The sequence below is a fragment of the Apteryx rowi genome, unplaced genomic scaffold (genome assembly GCF_003343035.1).
Source record: "Apteryx rowi isolate R43461 unplaced genomic scaffold, aptRow1 scaffold_1241, whole genome shotgun sequence".
Classification (NCBI taxonomy): Eukaryota; Metazoa; Chordata; class Aves; order Apterygiformes; family Apterygidae; genus Apteryx; species Apteryx rowi.
Window position 1 is genome coordinate 30,264 of NW_020447466.1, and position 18,932 is coordinate 49,195.

General features: G+C 47.4%; 1 protein-coding gene across 1 annotated transcript; it reads right to left on the minus strand.

The window, feature by feature from the left end:
* ZFP91 (ZFP91 zinc finger protein) lies at nt 1–8,222 on the minus strand. Its single transcript, XM_026055613.1, has 8 exons — nt 8,173–8,222; nt 7,868–7,904; nt 7,304–7,393; nt 6,680–6,802; nt 3,606–3,684; nt 3,156–3,270; nt 2,526–2,625; nt 1–2,151 (listed from the first exon to the last, which is right to left on the minus strand). The coding sequence occupies exons 3-8, from the start codon at nt 7,375–7,377 to the stop codon at nt 1,641–1,643; spliced, it is 1,002 nt and encodes a 333-aa protein (XP_025911398.1). The 5' UTR covers nt 7,378–7,393; nt 7,868–7,904; nt 8,173–8,222; the 3' UTR covers nt 1–1,640.
* Between the last annotated feature and the right edge of the window lie 10,710 nt (nt 8,223–18,932).

Sequence of the window (18,932 nt, forward strand, 5' to 3'; positions counted from 1 at the left end):
AAACCACCCAGGTTATTTTTTACCTCTTCCAAAAAAATGCTAAGAATTCAAGGCCACCGGGTCTCCACATAAAGCTTCAGATAACAGAGCAAAAAGATCCAAGTCTCAACACCAGAGACGCGTCATATGCTACGCAAACGTTTCCGAGGGCCCAGAGCTGTCCTAACTACACCAGCGGGTACTACGTGAACCACCTTGTTTCACAGAAAGTAGGGGTGTTTGCACCTGAGCGAGGAGCCTGGAGAACAGGCCTGCACAACACCCCACCGCCACCCCCCAAAGCGGGGCGGGAAGAGAAGCCGACAGTCCCTTAGGCCCGTATCAGTCTGCCGCGTCGGATAAACAAGCCCGAGACAACCATAGCCAGTCTCTGCATCTGTAGCTTTGTCTAGACCTGGAAAGCGGAGGCAGAGTTGGATGAGGAGCGGGACATCTCCCACCAGTAAGCAGCTCACAGCTGTCCTAAGTCAAGAGAACAAGTTCCTGGCTAGTGATGTTCTTCCCTGCAAGGCTAGGGAGCAGGGATGAGGCAAAAGGGAAAAAAAAAAAAAAAAAAAAAGGTATTTAATGCAAGGAGTTCAGCGTGACCCGGGAGGGAGGGAGGCAAGAGCCGGCCGTTCCATCACTCACCTCATCCTCCCAGTTAAAACGCTGCTGCAAAGACTCTCACTGCAAACAGGCTCTTCTCCAGGGGCTCTCGCTCTACTCCAAAAAAGCCACGGCTCCCAAACACCTTCGTCACCTCAGTTCTCCCCGCCGCCGTTACGACGGCGCGACTCGCTCCCTGCAACTCCCTAGTGTGAAGGAGCCTACTGGGAAACAGCCCGAACCCTTCCCCCCTCCCCCGAGAACATAACTAAAAAATACCGAYCCTTTCATCAATAAATAAGGAATCTTGTTACCACAACACAAAAACGAAACACGTTCAAAGTGCAAATTACTGTCGTCAAACCGGGATGCTCCTCCTTGCTCTCCCACGCAGGGCTCCCGTAGCCCCCAGGCCTCTCCAAGCAAACACGATCTACGAGCCAGGGCGTTCCCTAGACTTCCTGCCAGAGCCGGAGCGGAGGAGCGCRGCGGGGAGAGGGCCGCGGGCTGTTTTACAGCTCGCCCTGCTGAGGGGGCCTAAAGTGCCAAGCCAAACTCCCAGCCCCGGGAGGAAGAGTGAGACTGCGAAGGACCAGAGCGCAGCGATGCATAGAAGTTGGGACCACGGGGGCGGGAGGGAGTCCTAAGAAACTCATCCAGAGCGCAAACGCTTTCTAGTTTGCGAGCGGGGGGCCGCGTCGAGGAGCCAGAAAGGCATCCGCTTTGGGGGCAGAGCAAAGGGTTTCGGCCGTTTCCCCTCCCTCGGAGAAATCCGTCGCTTGATCCAACTTGCTCTGGTAACGGCAGCGCGTGCCCCTTTCTACAAAGGAGCAGTGGGAGAGAGAGAGAGAGAGAGAGAAGTGGTTGGGAGAAAGAGGATGTGCTGTGATCCACGCTGGAGGGGAGCAGACCCTTCGGTTATTTACTAGTATTTTAAGTTTTGTTTAACTTTTCTCTCTTTCAATAAGTTTCTTTTTTTTTTTTTTTTCTTCCACCCCTCCTTTTAAATACAGAGTCCAAACTGTCCCAGCACCCCGCGTGCTCCCCACCCACTAGGGTCCGGTGGAGTCTGAATCTTCAATGAGCACCTCCGTGGTGGCTCCCAGGATCTCTGTGTTCATGACCAGCCCTTCAGGGTTCGTGCTGCTGCCGCTGCCCACGAAGAGCTTGCCGTCAGCCACCAGGCTCACGCGCTCTGCCCCGCTGCAGTACGTCTTCGGCATCCCGTCAGGGTTCAGCAGCAGGCAATCCGCCGGGGCGGCGCTTCCCAGGGGGTCGGGAAGAAGGGGGAGGCCCTGGCCATCAGTGGGCGGCGCAATGGCCTCGGGATTAGTGCCCAAAATGTCGGTGCTGGTGATCAGGGCACCCGCGTTGGCAGCCAGCGCTTCGGCGATAAGCACCTCTGGGTGGCTCTTGGCTTTGTGGGCCACGACGCTGTCCTTCTTCTCAAACTTCTTGCCACAGATGTTGCAGGAGAACTGGTAGAAGGAGTCCGCGTCATGCTTCTTCATGTGCCAGTTCAGGGAAGCCTTCTGCCGGCAGGTGAACCCACAGATCTCGCACCTGGGGAAGGAGAAAAGGGAGAGGTCACAACAGGGGGGGCATCAGCACACATTTGTAGACAGCATTAACAAGGAGAAACGCTCAGGGAAACAGCAAGGCCCACTAAAATGGCACGTCACCACAGCTCCAGCTCTTCCAGTTGCATTTGCAGAGGGCTTATTCACGCTCCCGAGATCTCTACCGAGACACTGCCTCGAGGAGCAGGCGAAACAACTAGTGGCAGCTCAAACACTCCTACAGGCGTGTGTTTAAAGAGAGCTGGCACTCCAAGAACAGGTTCCAGCCCTGTCTTGAGAGCTGCCCCCGCTCCCGTTGCGGTCCAAGAATGGGCGTATCCACGGGTCAAAGGAGGAGAGCAAGGCAGAGGTACTCACTGCAAGGGCTTCTCGCCCGTATGGATCATCCGGTGCACTGCCAAGTTATGAGAACTCTTGAACGCCCGGGCACAGTATTCACAGATATAATCCCTTTGATCTGAAAAGCAACACCAGGCTGAGCATTACTCACCGGCAGACCTGCTCCCTCTCCCCCAGCTCTCGCACACTGTCAGTAAAGCTACCCGCAAAGCTAGAACCAGAAGCTACCTCAGAACCAGAAATGCTGGGAGGCCAGCAGACATAGTAAAGGAAGAGGTGCCCTCAAGACACCAGAGCAGTTGATCTGGGGAGTTAAGAGGCAGTTAAGACTCTCTGTAGAGCTAATCATCCATTCTGAACGATATTGAAGAACTAGCAAATTAAGATAAAGCTTGGCTTGTTTTATCCCTCTATAGGACCCCTGAATGATCCTTGCCACAGGGTTAACAAAACCCTCTGCAGCCCATTCCACTCTTCACCTTAAAACATGGTAATCCAGAAGGGAGCAATAACCATGCTGCTGCAAAGCAATACCACCTGCCTTAGCTCCACCCTCCCCAGAAGACCTGGAGGCTTTTCAATGTCCACCCCCCCCCTCCATTCACTGACCAGACGAGGAGTTTGGATTTAGGTCCCACCTCCCTGTACCTGTGTGGTGTTTGGCATGCCGCAGGAGCTGCTTCTGGAGCCGGAAAAGCCGACCACAGGAGGGATGGGGACACACATATTTCTTCTTCAGCAAGTGCTGATACTTTATGTGATGCTGAAAAAGGAGCGCGAAAGGTCGTAAACTCTCTTTACACGGCTAAGACACACTGATCACAGATGGCATCTCAGCAGGCCAGACTCCAGTCACTGACAAGACACCRTCATACCACAAAGGCTTGGACCTTCAGTGATAGAAGCAAGCCAACCAAATGTGGGCATCTAGCAACGGGGTAGATGCAAAGCCACACTTGGTCACAACCCGCCATGACTAATGACGTCTGTCAAAAAGGCAGGATTAGAAAGGAGCATTTCAGTGCCAGTGACAGATTAGCTGCCTGTTGCAAACGGCAAACACGCCTTTCCAAGAAGTGGAAAAAAATCTCAACCAACCTGCAGGTAACGCGGGTGAGCCAAGACTGTGCCGCAGCCTTCCATCTCACAGCGGACATACTGTATTGGAGGCTTCTTCCTAAGAAGTCAAGAAGAAAACAGGCAGAGAGGTCAGCTGGCACGCCTCAAGCCAGGGCAGCAGGAAGATAAATGACCAGCGAGTGCAGCTCTGCGGTGACGTGAGAGCAAGGGATTGCTGCTCCAATATTCCTGTGCTGGCAGGAACCTCTCTGCTCCCAGCACTGCTCGAGGGCTCTCACCAGAACCGAGAAAACCCCAGGAGAGAGACAGATCCCAGCCGCTTCCCCCGGCTGCTGCCCATCTAGGCATCAACTGAGAAGGGAAAAAAATGGCTCAGTTGGAAGAAACTGAGCCACACCCTTGGGGGAGAGAGGGCAAGGAAAGGAAGGAAGTCAAGGCACGCTACTACTTTTTCCTCCCTTTAAAGGCAGATTTCTATAAGGCGCAGAAGAGATGGCTTCAAGACCATTCATATCTCTGTGTAGGGAAGCAGGTCTTCAGAACAGAAATGAGCAGAGGGCATCACCTACCTCCTCTTGGGCAGCCTTGGGCTCTTGTCATCCTTTCTCCTCCTTCCTCTCCTGTGGCAGGGTTACAGAAACAGAATTGAAAGAGGCTTCTTTACATAGGTACCAGGCAGAGTTGAAAAACAGGAGCGTGCTATATCGAGCAAAGTGTTGTTTACAGGAAAATATTACCAGTTTAAAGCACGAGTGGAGGAATACATGTAGGGGAAGAATAAGTTTTCTTCACTATCACAATGGATTTTGAATTAGGTCTTACATGTACAAACTCAACCAACCAGACCCTAATGTAATACAATATCCAGGGACCGTACTAGAGAGCCATGCTGGGAAATACTGAAGAACTGTTCCATACTTTTAGGCTGAAAAAGACAATTGCATCCATCAGGTCAGGACTCAACAGCCGCCTGCTCTGGATTGAAACACCAGGTAAAGCTCTTGAAGTAAAAGGGCAAGTTCCCCGAAGGAAGGTAAGTAGCCGGGCCTTCACGCGAGTTGTCTCTGTGGGTGCTGAGCGTTACACAGAATACCACTCCCCCTGGAGCAGTGCTCCCCACCTTTCTGACCTCTGGGTCACACTTTTCTCCTGCGTGACTTTGGGTGACATGCCACAGACCTCAAACCACCCTGCCCCTGCTAACACAGTTGGGCTGTGGCCGCCCGACCGGCCGCTCGGTCTAGCACGCAGCACATTTTTGGACAGCATTGGCTTAGAGAGATTCATTCAAACGCTTTTCAGTCCGTCATTCAGTTGGGCAAATAACAGTAAACAGGTACCAGACMACCACAGGCCCAACAGGCTGCGATTAAAAATTACCAACTCTCCCGCCACAGTGGCATGAGGAACAGCTATTATAAAAACCCTCAACCGCATGTCACGTGCTTCACATTTTTCTTTTAAACCTGCAACTGTCCAAACAGTTTGTGATGTTGTGATAAAATTCAGCTCTTTCTAGGCTGCATATCAGCAACATGAGATTCCACCCTTATAATTTACTGCTGCAGACGGTTAGCAAGCTAACACTTCATTAACTGCAAGGTCTAGAAAAATCAGTCAAGTGTAACCTGGATGCAGATTCAGAAGGAGGCAACATTTTTAAGACATAAGTGCTTTATGCGGTTAGCTCACACAATGCTTCCCATTTCCTAATGCATTTTTTCTAAACATATAATTTTGCCAACCCAGCTCAGAATTGATGGTGCCCTCTTATTTCCTCCGCTCTGTCGAGTAATGTTTTCCGCCCTGTGCAAAATACCAGTCTGTGGTTGGGAAGAACTGGATTAAATGATCTAGAAGCTATTTTTCAGTCCTCTGAATTAACTATAGCAGCTTAGGCACCTGTCAAAACAAAATCTTTTGCTCTATCCGAGCAGACAGACGTGTGTTTACAAGTAAAATGTCACCCTCCTGAGCAACAGCCCTGCCCAGAACAGTGCGTCTGCTCGATCACGCTGCTGCGCCGAGACGTTTACAGCGGAGATTAAGTCTTTTCTGGAGCGCGCAGAGGCATCGTTATCGATAGCAAGGCCACAAGAGTAACAGGCTGAACGGGCACTTAAAATTCAAGTYGAGCCTTCAGAAGAGGCGTGGGTTTTATTATGCCCAAAAGTAGCACCCGATCCAAACAACAGAACATTAAGCCCCAGAAAGCCATTTTTCACCGCGGGGGGAAATAAGTAAATAAAATCTCAAGGTATCCATGCCCTTACGTTTCTCCAATATAAGTCCGCCCTGCTGCAGCTTGGAAACAGCGTGAGAACATCAGCCTTAAAGGCTGCCAAGCATCAGGGGCCAGCAGAGGGAGCCCTATTTGTTTTCATTTCTCACAGAGAAGCTCAAATACACAAAAACCTGCTTTTTCACACTATCCCAAAGAAAGGCTTCGACACAGGCATATCAATCCGATCGGCCTCGGTCGCAAGGAGGAGAACTTCAGCGGTGAATTCAAGTGACAACGCACCCAGAGATTTCGAGGGTCCACCCAAAGCACCGGGGTAGTATGAAGTAATAAACATTTGTTCTTTTTATTTCTCCAAACAGAGCCAGAACACGGCTAGTCTTTCCCGAGCTCTAGTATGTCAGTCCCAAAGGTAAGAAAGGGACGCTTCCCATGCGACGTGTACAAAGCACTCCCGCGCCTGCCCCTCCGCGCACAACAGAAGAGATTTTGTTTCCCAGACTGCCTTTCTACGAGTCTAATACAATTCAGACCTCAGAGCCGAAGGCGTTTTTAAAAGCTCGCTGAAGTATTTCACATTTTGGGGCCTTCCACAGGTAGGCTGACTAAACCACAGCACGGAACAATTCAGCTTAAACTAAATGAAGACACCAGTTYCTTTATTTTCCTCGCCCGACATGGGCGGGATAGCAGAAAGCAGGACTTGGAACAAGAGGTTCTCCCCTATCATCATTCAGGCCTAAAAGGGCAAAAAAAAAGCCATCATTCCTACTTAAAGTGCCGAGGGAAAGACATAGGGAAACCGATAAAACACACACGCCAAAACAAGTATTTGCAGAGTTTTACTCACTTCCTTGGCGGTTCTTCATCTTCCTGAAACTCACTTTCTTCTTTCACCTCCACTTTAATCTCTTTCTGTTTCTCTTTTTCCTCCTTCCCCTTGCTAGCTTTTCTCCTTTGCTTCGGAGCTTCCCTGCAAAGGTACAAGYGCAACGTATTCCAACACTGAGCGGGAATCTCCAGGCCACCCGCATCTATGCTGCAACACCCTCAACCCTCTCTCCTCCTCTTAGTCTCTTTTAAACRCCTCTGGCTTGCTGGGCAGGATTCTTCAACACAACGTTAGTGCAAAGGGCTTCTCCCCTCCCACGCTCCTCCKTGTCCTCTCCTTTTTACAAAGAATTAAGCCAAAACTGAACAGCAGTTCACATCTGTTCATTAAGTCCCATTTCTAATGACAAGTATGAACAAGGATTATGAAGAACCTGGCAGCCAGCAGGAGTCTAAAGGCCTAAGTCCATTAGCAAACAAGCATCCTGTTAGCTGTAGGCAATGGGGACGACACTGTGCCCAACAGGAGCTATTCTACCTTAGCAGCTAGCAGAGGTTCTCTGGGTCACATTAAGCTCGTTCAACTAAGCTGTCACAACTGTTTTGGTCTAAAAACCCAGTAAGTACGTAATCTGGTGCATACTTTTCTAAGTGGGGCTTGTAGGTTTCATCTCTTGGGTCATCTTTGAAGGGAACTTCTTCCTCACTGATGAGCATCTCCTCCTCATCATCGCTGCCAGTAGAAAAGGAGAACAGCCAAGTTTAGCAGCAGCAGCTTAAGCACTACTGCAAGAACATGCGTGCATCACCTCCCAGGATGGGAAAGACACGATTACACAGCTCCTTCTCATCCAGGGTGACTGGGGAAAGCTAACGCCTTGCACCGACTAAGGAACACGACGACAGCCAAAACAGACAGGCTAGGCAGAGCAGTCTCCTCTCATCAGCCCACCCAATTACGGCATCTACTGCAGAAGGAAAAAAGCTACCAGGTGAAACGCCCAGACTGAATCTTACACAACATCTCCAGTCCACCTGCAATCCAGACCAGAGATGGAAAGGCCCAGGGCTGGAGGAGAACAGAACTACTATCCTTCCCACAGAACCCTTCACAGGAGGGTTTATTTTGAAAAAAAMCTCAAGCCCGTATTTTCCCCTTCCTAAAACACTTCATATGAAGGAATACCACAAAGTAAGAGCTTCTTACCTGATTCCAGCTGGAGACTGATGCTCTTCTGTGACCTCTGAAAGGAAAAGTCACCATTAGGTTTCAATCTGTGTTCGCTGCAGTGAGCTCATCTGTCTCAAGATACCTCCGCCGACATTCAGCGCCAGGAGTGCTGGTGGCAGAAGGTACTCATGACCAAGAAGCACCATGCCTCTACCAGCCACAGTCAGCATACAGCTCACAAAGTTACGCCCTCGTCCAGCTCCCTCCCCCAGACAGCATCTCCAAAGGCTACCAAGACCTGACCATCTTCAGGCACTTTCACACCAGGGCTTCCCACGTACCATATTCAAGCTGGTCCGTGTTTGGTTCCGACTTGCAGAYGAGCTGCAGGGAACCAGTCTTGGATCTGGAGGCACGCGAATTCTCCGTTTCACGCTGGCGGGCAGCAGCGGCCGATCTGCTACTGCGCCAGCTTCTGCTGGGCCTGGCCGTGCTGACRGGAGAGCCGTGGCTGAGAGCACTGGAGACTTCCTCCTCTTCTTTCTCTTCTTTGGGATCTGAAACGTCCGTCGTAATCTCATTAATAATACGCATAAACCCCACCATTAATTCACATTCCTCTCTGCTGAACCTTGTTGAATAGCAGAACTTCCCTGTCGACTCTGACAAGGGAGACCACGACCCATTACAAATTTGGATAGCAACTCTGACAAGTGAGACGGGACACATCCCAGGACCTTACCTCAGCAAGCCTTCATTTAAAAGGCTCATCACATTTCCCATTGCTTCTAACCAAAGAGGCAAATATTTAAAAACAGCTTATATTTTTCTCTGATAAAGGCTTATAAGATTCTTTGCTGGCTTTCATCTCCCCTAAGCACCACAAGAAAGACACTCGCAACRAACTTCCATAACTGTTTTATGAAAGACCAGCTTCAAAAGTTGGCCCACACTAAAAGTCATGTTTGGAGAATCTCCCAAACACAAATTTAATCAAAAATGTACACCCGGTAACAATCCTGAGGAATCTCAGATAGATGTTTCTGGTACCRTGCTAAGACAAAAAGCATCACAAGCACTGTTAGCCTAAGGTGTTTTCACTCATTTTTTAGCTTCTACAGGTGGTTTGCTTTTTGGCTGGTGGCTGATCTTCAGATACATTTTGGCAAGATAACAGGACTGGTTAAAACATCTATGTGAGCAAGTTCATCCCCCAAAAATTGAGATTTCCATGCATAGTTCACTCRATCTCACTTGTTTTTTGCTTGCTGTAGCACTGGCCCTTAATGAACCAAGCACCTTTCAATATTTCACAAATCCTGATGAGCTAAAGAAATTAATTCCAAGTAGCTGGCTATGCTCAATAYTCCAGTTTTGTCAGTGCTTTAGTGCATAAAGCCACCCACAATGCCCCACAGGGCCTGTGTTCTTTCTTGCCTAAGCTCCAACCCACTCCGTTTTACTTGCATCAATTTATATTACTATCTAGCTCCAGGTGGGATTCAGCAGCCTAAGCATCAGCAGACAGTACAGCTGAGATGTTACGCAGCGCCCTAAGGATCTGCTGGCCAACTCAGGGCAGAGTCCTCTAAGGTTGGGCTGGGAAGGCCCTGGGATTCCTGGTGAAAAGCAAACTACACATCATGAGCTAGCATCGTGCCCTGGCAGGCAGGGGGCCAACAGCATCCACAGGAGCAGAGCCACGATGAGGGGGGATGAGGTTATCTCCCTTCACTCGGTACTCTTGAGACCACATTTGGGTACCTCCTCCAGTTTCGACCTCCCATGACAAGAAGCATGTCAAACTGGAACAAGTCTAGGGGGGACCACCACCAAGATGGTCGGGGGTTGAAGCACACCACCTTTCACTTCTAGCACGTTGCTCATTTTGGGTCCCTCCTTCCCCAAGCCCCGATTAACAAAGGTAGAATAATCCAACGTTTGGTTGAAAAACCTGCCTGGACTCTAGGATATGAGGCATCACAAGTGCAGTGTGAAACAACCACCAAGTTTGATGTCTTACACATACCAAGCCAGCTTCTTCACCAGAGCCACAACTAGGACTTTTTGGCTGCCTGGTTTTGCAAATCTTAACATGAACTATGATTGCTTTACTTTTTTAATCCTAATTGTGAACATCCTCAGTTTGAGTGCTAAATCAAAGCCTCCAGAGACGTTCTGGGACCATTCTCCAGAAACTTGCCCAACCACTACCATTCTACCAGTGTTAACACATGCTGCTGCTCTTGAAAAACATTTATTCCTTTGAAAGATCAGGCATAAGGCTGGCTTCTTAGCATGAAGCAATATTTTAAAGAGTAAACATATAGCGGAGATGAAAAAGCCCTTCCTCAGAATACATTTTGATAAAGCACACCCAAGGCACCACTAACTTAGCAATTTTGCTCCATTTCTCTGAAGGTGTTTAATAAGCCTTTCCACATGATTTCTCATTTTACTTTTTCCTCTGCTTCAGTATGTGTCTAACAGAGTCATTGCTTTTTTTACATGCTGCGAATATCTTTGTACCTCCAAGAAAATACAATTAGGAGAAGCATGAAATATTTATTTTACAACAGAACTTGTAAAGTAGTACTGAGCTATTCGTTTAAAACCATTACAGTCCTAGACTTTAGCTACGGTAGACACGGCCGCCTGCGCGAGGGTCAGAGCTGCGCCAGGCAAGCTACACCTGCAAAGCGTTCGGCCGCAGCAAGAGGTGAAACCATAGTGTTTGCCAAGACTTTTCCCTCAGACCCAAGACTGCAAAGCAAAATTTGTTTTCAAATCTAGGGATTTAACATGTTAGTTAAAATAAATTTAACATCTCTCTCCCACACCTTTTTTTTTTTTTTTTTAATTTTTTAATGTTAAAAAAAAAAAAAAAAACTTTTTTTTTTTTTTTTTTGGAGGGCCTCCCTGCCCCTACAAAAGACTAAATCCAGAGATGACAACTGGCTTCGAGAGAAAAGCAGCCTCTCCTTCCCCCGTTTTCTTTCTAACACACTTGACGCAACATTAGACATAACCACAATCCTCTCACTGGAGATGTTGCTATTTCAATCGCATCCGAGGTTAGGTGGGATGTAACAAGACCACGTAGACACTGAAGTTAGGAACGTGGCTGTCCTTGTCGCTCTCTACCATCAGTGGAAGGAGTCAAGAGATGCCCACCTCTCTCAAAGGACTAAACAGGGACTTTACAGTTATTTCCAACCCTGTCTTGGGTAGCACACTTAGCACAGCTGAATCTTGGCCCCGTGGATGAACACAGCATTACCACTTTCCTCTCACAAACATTTCTCCGTAGAAAGACACACTCCTCAGGTGGCAGGATTTTGCTAAGGGCACCAAGAAGCACGAGAAATAAGCTGCATGGAATAAACGTTCCTACAGATAACCAGGCTCTGTTCTTCAAACAAGAAAGATTGTCGAATCTCTTGAGACCGAAAGCTAAGGAAAACTTTCTGTTTGAAAGATTGCAGTTGATTCTGCATTTAAAACTGGATGAATTCGTCAACACCACTGGCTCTGGCTAGTGGCAATTTTTGTGGAAGGTTCCTGTCCTCCGAGAAGGCACCCGGAAAAAGGATTGTAGGCCAACATCCTGTTATTTCATTGTACGTGCCAACAGCGGCAGCAGACACCAAGTCATAGGAACTCAGACCTCCAGGAGGACGAAAGAATACGCGAGATGCAAGGGTAGATATCAAGGCATCCCTGGTGAGAGGCAAAAAGCAGCATCAAGCATTTACTTTTCACATCAGCTGTTGCAGAACAAGCTACGTGCTTTCGTTTTGGCAGTTGTCTGCTGGACAAGCGGCATGTATAACCTTAGGTTGGGACTCCGCACCRCTGTCTTTTGCCTGAATACCATTTCACAGGGGGCAACATTAATGCTGACATTAATAATCACCTACCTCATTCACTACCCTCCGCAGAAGTTAGATTCAGGAACTGAGCGGACGCCTGCACCTTTACAGAAAATCATTCAAGAGAGATGGGAAAAAAAATTTTTTTTTTTTTTAAGCCCTACCAATCCTTCTGAGCTTTTGGCTCTCCGGATTTTTCCTGCATTTAACTATCCCTTAACGAAGTTACTTACTGATAAACAGCTTTCGTTCCGAGCTATTTTTGCCATTCTGCCGATTCTTCCCGGCGGCCTTTAAATGAAACACCCCATTGTCCAGCGCAGAAAACATTTATAGATTAGAGCGAAGGGGTTGCCTTAATACAACAGGCACCAAGCATCCTTCGATATTAAAATTTGTGATGAAAACACCAGTCAGGAAGGGGAAAAAGATGGAACCCTCAGAGGAACCTAGCTACAACGTTGTCGTGGAGCATGTTTGGATAAGGAAAAGAGAAGGCTCTGGAGGCCATTCTGCTTCTCGGAGCGTTCCCCGGTAACGCTCAATCCTAACCCAGCACGCTGGTCATCACAGATTTGCATTTCAGGCATGCAGCGTAAGTGTATTTTCATACGTGCCTTATACTTCTGCCTCTGGAGCATGGCACGCAAGGTTACTGAACCACAGAAAACACCCCCATCTCAAAATCCACATCATATTTTCCTGTATACACCCGAGATGCCACAAACTGAAAGGAAAGGGCTAAATACCAAAGTACAGCCACCATYTCCCAGACCCAGTCATAAACCCGCCCTTACGAATCTCAATTCCTCCTGATACCGTAAGTCCACTTCCCAGGCGGCAGACTCGCAGGAAGCCACGGAGACTGGCTACTGTTGCTTTCTCATACTTTGTTTCTTTCTTCATTTGCAGCCACGTCATTCCCTAACCTCGTAACACTGTCTTTAGCAGAACSGGGTGCTTTCAGCCTCTTTTTGCCCTGCGGGGTGTAAAAAGCATTAAGCATGCGGCTGGATAACAGGCAGCACCTGACCACGGCCCGAGCAGTAAACACGCACACCGCACAGCCAACATCTCCTCAACCTTCCTTCCAAGCAGTGAAGGAAAACAGAAACAAAGTCCCAGATCGATTACTCATCAAAAAGAGCAGGGAAAGCCAAAACCACCTGCCTTCTGCTTCCTGAAGAACTAGTAAAAGTTACTCCCTCTTAGGACCTGCCTGGTCATGCCGCGTCCATCGCTTTCTTTCCATCCTCGTTCCTCTACCACCTTGCAAATCCGGTGCCTACGTTGCTACGCGTTTGGGGAAAGACAAGCAGGTGGCTGGAGTACAGAGACCCAAATTACCGGTTTCGCTGGGGACAACGGCGGCGGATCCATCAGAAGCCGAGCGCCTTGCTCACTTCTGCTGGCTGACTGCACAACTTATAAAAGGCTGGTTCATGCCGAGCTTACGACAGAGGTGCCATGCATTGCTATGCACCAGTTTTGCTCTATTGGCAGCTCRAGTATCCGTTCAATTACCCTAAGAAATGAAAAAGGGAGTTGTTTGGGACTCCGCATTATTTTTGCCAGCCGCACTGGTTTAGATGTTTGAGCTTTTGTATACGAATCCACTTGCAGCCTGAAACATCTTTCATTACAGCTCAAAAGAAAGCTTGCTGCAATAGCATATTCATCTTTTTGATATTACAACAGCAAGAAATACCCGTGCCATTTTATTTATTCATTTCCTACTTGTATAGAAAAATGAAGGTTTCAATTTTTTCTTTAATTACAAACCAGAAAGTTTCTACATCTTGATTTATAAAACATCTGAAAGCTTCTGAAAGCATCTGTTGTGCAGCGTTAGTAAGAAAATACCTGTGTACACTCAACTGAAAGGAAAATAAATCAACTGTACATTATTAAGTTACAACATGACTATTACGAAAATAACTGCATCACAATAAATATCCAGCTATTGTACTGTGGTAAATCTGAGTCACAGTCTCTATAGGACAGATAAGGCGTGAAACATTGCATTTTATAACAGCACAGCCAAAATCGAAACTCAGGAGAAAAAAAAATCCTGGTGTAAACCTCCATCTGAACAGCTTTATTTTTTTTTCCTCCCCCCCAGAAGAGCTGTGAAACTGCACACATGGGACACAAGAAAAATCTTCACTGAAGTCAAAATAAATTTTAGCAAGTTGAGTTACTCAAAGTCAGCACATTTTTAGAAGGTTTGATTTTAAGCAATGACGTTTCTCTTTCGAAACAGTGACAAACTGACAAATCATTACCAAAGAAGCGTGAAGCTTTAAGAATGCAAATAACGAGGTATAGCACGAGTTATCTATACTACAAGACTATTCTGTACAACTCCAGCCTTAGAGTTTTCCATCTTTTTTTTTTTTAAGTTTGTGGAACCTTAACAGTTTTTCCAGCAGTTTAAGAATGGACCGCTACAAAATAAGCTTGTATTTGCTACTCAGTTACTTTCATAGTCCTTGAAAAAAATAGTTCCCCGACTTCCCCTCCAGCCTTCAAACTGCAGCTTGAAAGATGGTAGGAGAATGGCCAAAATATTAGGTACCCAAAGTCAATTTACAATAATTTCGTACCAAAAGACCAGAAACAAATCCAGGAACAAATCACCAAGATAATTCTCCAAATGTGTGAGCGCCCACCAACAGTATTCCTCGTGCCTAACTCCTTCCCCTCATTTGAGGCACGCTTTCTATAACCGCACACTGAAGTACGTAAATGCCGCCGGCATCGTCCGCCAGCCCACGCTGGCCTCAAACCTGAGGTCAGCGCGAAAATCCCACGTTCATCTCTAAATTTTGTTAAGGCTGTGCATAAAGAGGTTCAACACGGATCTCCAAAATAAACCTCTGTTTTGACAGCTCGCTTCCAAGGGTGCGGATTCTCCACGCACACGCCGCTAAGCATCTTTTTGCTCGCGGCTTTAAAACAGCTACGTGAAGCCTTTATTTTCCTCTCAGATCAAAGCCTTCTCTCCACCTTTCAACAGCACAGCACCATTAGGCAGCCGCACACCTAACAGCATCGGAAGAACCTTGCCAGATCCAACTCTCCCTATTGCAAAGAAAGCGTCAATACAAACGCCAAGCGGCGCGATGAAAACGGGCAAGAAAAATAGCTTGCATGTAAGCAAGGATCCACACCAACCACGTTCCACCTGCGCRACAGGAACAGAGCGCTATTAGACGCGGAGATTTGGTAACCTGAGTGTCCATTCATGGCATATCAAGTCTGTACAAATGCTTTTCCCCCTTCCTTTTACTACAGGGCAAAGTAATCTTGCAGCCAAGACGCTCTAAAACCTTGAGGACAAAGCGCATATGTTTTCTGAATGCTGTAGGACAGGGACTCCATCATCAAGCACGTGCCTAGCAGCTTTATATTTTTGCCTTGTAGTTATTTAATTCTGAAGGTTCACGCTTTCAACTTTTTTTTGTCGTTTAGACAAGTATTTTTTCTCTCTTCTCGGCTGTCGTATAATCAGCCACTATTCCAACATGCCTTCCACAATAGCTGCACAGTTAATTTTATTGTTTTTTAATGACCTCTYGAACTGTAACCGACTGAAAGATTTCATTCGGGCTCTTAAATACAGTTACCAAACAGCAGAGGTAAAACGTTGCAAGAAGTGAATCCAGTCAGAAACTTGTTTGGGTGTAAAATTAAATCCGAGAAGTAGGTTTCATTCAATTGCTAACATACTTCAAGAGTCACAATAAGTACTCAATTTTCAGTTCAGCTCCAGAAGGACACGATCTGAAGCGTATTCGTTAAACCTATAATCCAATAATTAAAATTATTCAGGCCTAACTAAAATGAAAATTATTTCCATGAGAATACGCAGCGTTGTAGGAAGGGCAAATGTGAATTACGTTATGCGGCTTGACTCTAGCTACGCGAGTTGGTTTTTAAGCTGCGATTAAAACGTTCTACTTACGCAATTAATATTTCTATAGAACGACGTTAGGAAAACATGGCAATTGCCTGACTAAGCAGCCAAAACAGGAAATACAGTAGGTACGGCTGACTTTGCAACTGCCTCCTCGCACGCCAGTAAGGTAGCAATCGCACACGGGCTCTGACACAATACACACCTTCRACTTTAACCTGTAATCTCACCGTCAGACGGGCACAGACGGACCTTTGTGCCGCTGCTGCTCTGAAGGCGAGGAGCAGAAAAGCCCTCTGATCCCGTGACGCCGCCGTAGGGAAGAATGTAAAACTCGGCGAGTCACTTTCACCGCTGCAGCAGTTCTTTCACCGGCCGATAGCATCAGTTTAGCCGCGACTACGCCCATCACCTACCAGCTTCCTCCAGCGACAGCAGCGCCGGTGATTTCACGCTGACGCGCGACTCCGAGCGTGAGGCAGCTACCTACAAAACTCACTGAGCAGATTCTGGTGCAGCAAGGTTTACGTTTCTCTGATGGGCAAACAGGATGCCGCGGTGCATCCGTGTTACCGGATACATTTCACTTCCACAAACTATTTGTCCAGGAGACAGAGGCTAATGGTCACGGCAAAGCTCCTGTAAATTTAATATTCGAAACTGGATGTAATGTTTTATAGTAAAGGATAACAGCGTAACGCAAATCACCATGGAAAGAGAATTAAATTCCATGTCAGAGCTCAAGTCAGTAAATGTTGGCACTGAATTCAAAGACTTCATCAGAACCCCCTCAACAGATCAATAGTTATACCCTTCGGAAGAGCTGGATTGAGGAAGAAATCCAGTAAAGAGACAAACTGCATTTTCCCTTTCAGGATTCCAGAGGTTTCCCAGCTACCAAAAATCCTGCCACGCAAGGGAAGTTGCAGCTTGCTAACACCCAGCTAGACTTTCTGAAACATTTTATCCCAAAAGGCTGGGGCAGGGGGAGCTTTTCTTCTGCATACTGTATGATCTGTGTGCCCGAGGAAGACGCCTTTATTAACTCYGTTTCCACATCTTCCCAGATAAGCCCAAGCGGGCAGCACGCACGGACTCCATCCAGCACGCGCTTGGGACGCGCAGAAGTGCGCCGTTCCCACTTATCATGTATTTTAAAGGGGGGGAAAAAAAGAAAAAAAAACAACCCGTACACAATCAAAACAGATGTTCTTTGGCATCACTGAAAAATCACGAGTGGTTTTATGCCAATTTCCACGCTAAGGCTGATGCTATCCATTTCGGCTGTGAGGCTAATCATAAAAATAAAATAAAAAAAATCCAAGAAATTCAATAAATACTTTTTCTGCTCTCGCATTCAAGGACAGCTGAACCACGCAGAGCCCAAGGTATAAGAAGGCTAGAGTACAGAGAGAGCTCAAACTTGGGAAGTTTCAGATTAAAGTTTGCCACTTCCGAGCAAGACTCAAGAAACTGGGGTAAAAAAAATGCGGCTATTCCGCCAGGTTCCCAGCACTATCACATAAGCATTTCTACTTAAGGGTATTCAAAACACTAGGAGTTACCATTAAAATACTTGATGGTAACACCTCTTTGTACGTATATTAAAGAGCAATCCCATGCCTTTTTTTTTTTTTACACATTTCAGCAGCTTCGCTTTACCTAGGGGGCTGAAGTTCTTAATACTCTGCCCATTAAACACTTTACACAGTAAAAGGTAAACAGGCACAAGTGGGGGTTTGTGCTAAACACACATCAGCTAGCTCTGGTTTGGCTTGCAAAAATACACCTTGCCAGTTAGGAACGTGACAGATTGCAACACCCAAACGGAATAAAGTTATAAAAAAATCAGAAAAATAAAGTTAAAAAGTTATAGAATCCTAAAGAATAAAGGCTGCCCAYGAGTTTTAGACACGAACGCCTGCAAATAAGGACCGAGAAGCTCTAGCAGAAAAGGTGAATTTGTTTGTGTGGTATATAACCTTGTTCCTAGCGATTTTATCCTCTGTGAGGATTCCCCAGTGCCAGATCAAAACCAACACCACAAATTCTTTTTTTTTTTTTTCCTCCCCTCTTTTTTGGAACTGTTTCAGAAAAAGTTACCAGGGAAGGAGCAAAGCCTTTATTTTTCTACGAGAAGCTGTGAAATGGATGCACAGGGTTCACGTAGTCCGCGCTGCAGGAACAAGAGTTGCGTTCCTTGCCGCAACGCCCCGCAACTAGTGCCTTCTTGATTAGGCCCAGCAAGCCACTGCCATCTCTCCCCCCCTAAACATCTCTYGTTCGCCCCCAAAGCCATAAGCATAAGAAATCCGCCATCCGCAGGCGGGCCAGACAAGAACAAGTGTAAATATTTGAACGCTCTTATTTCCGCACATCTTCCACATGTCTCCTGAGGGCCAACACCTGCAACTCGACAGCCACGGGGGCAGACGAGAACCTGGCTTTTGGAAGCTGCTCGGGACCGTTGGCTAACAAGAGTTGTCGAACTACTGCGTACCGCAGTCTCAACTTTTCACGGAGACAGCAATACCCTAGTGGTTATTTGGAAGAGTAAGTTTGAGCACATTGCGCGCACGTGAACGTCAGCGGCAGATTATCACAGGCCCACAATCTTACGAAGGACCTTGGAAAGAAACTGCAAGTCACCAAGCAGCCAAGCATTCTTTAAAAGGAAGAGCYAACAGATGTTTGGCTACCTTCATGGGAAAGCCCTGATTTTCTGGAAGGAACACAACGGTATGAATAAGTAATTCAGCTCTTACCTTTACCAGCTGCTTTATCCGTGCACCTGAAAAAGTGTAAGAGGTAAACATAAGAGACAGCTTCTACAGTGTGGCAGCAGMAACAAAACGCTGAGTTATTCACACGTGGAGAAGGAGTCCTGAATCCACACTGCGGGGACAGACCTGTTTCCTCCTTCTCTATGGATTATTTAACGCAGAGGAAGCTGTAATAAACTGATGTATAATAACACAGCAGCAAAAGCCTAGCCTAACTTGCCTTCGCTATGCTTAAATCCGAGGGGTTTTGCCATTAAGCCGACCCAGAAGGGACGCAGTGTGGAGCGCTCGGAGCGCACACGTGCGCGCGGCCGGCTTCCTACTCCAGAAATAAAACTGCGTGGAGAGGCGGCAGCTCCCCGCGGGACAACAAACGCGGCCCGGGAAGGAGCGGGCCTAGCTGAGCGCCGCCGCCGCGGGGGTGCGGGACAGCGGGCCCGGGGCCGCCCTTCCTCTCCTCTCCCCCCTCCTCTCCCTCCCCCCCCGCCGAGGCGAGGCGAGGCGGGCCGGGCCCGGCGCCGCAGGGC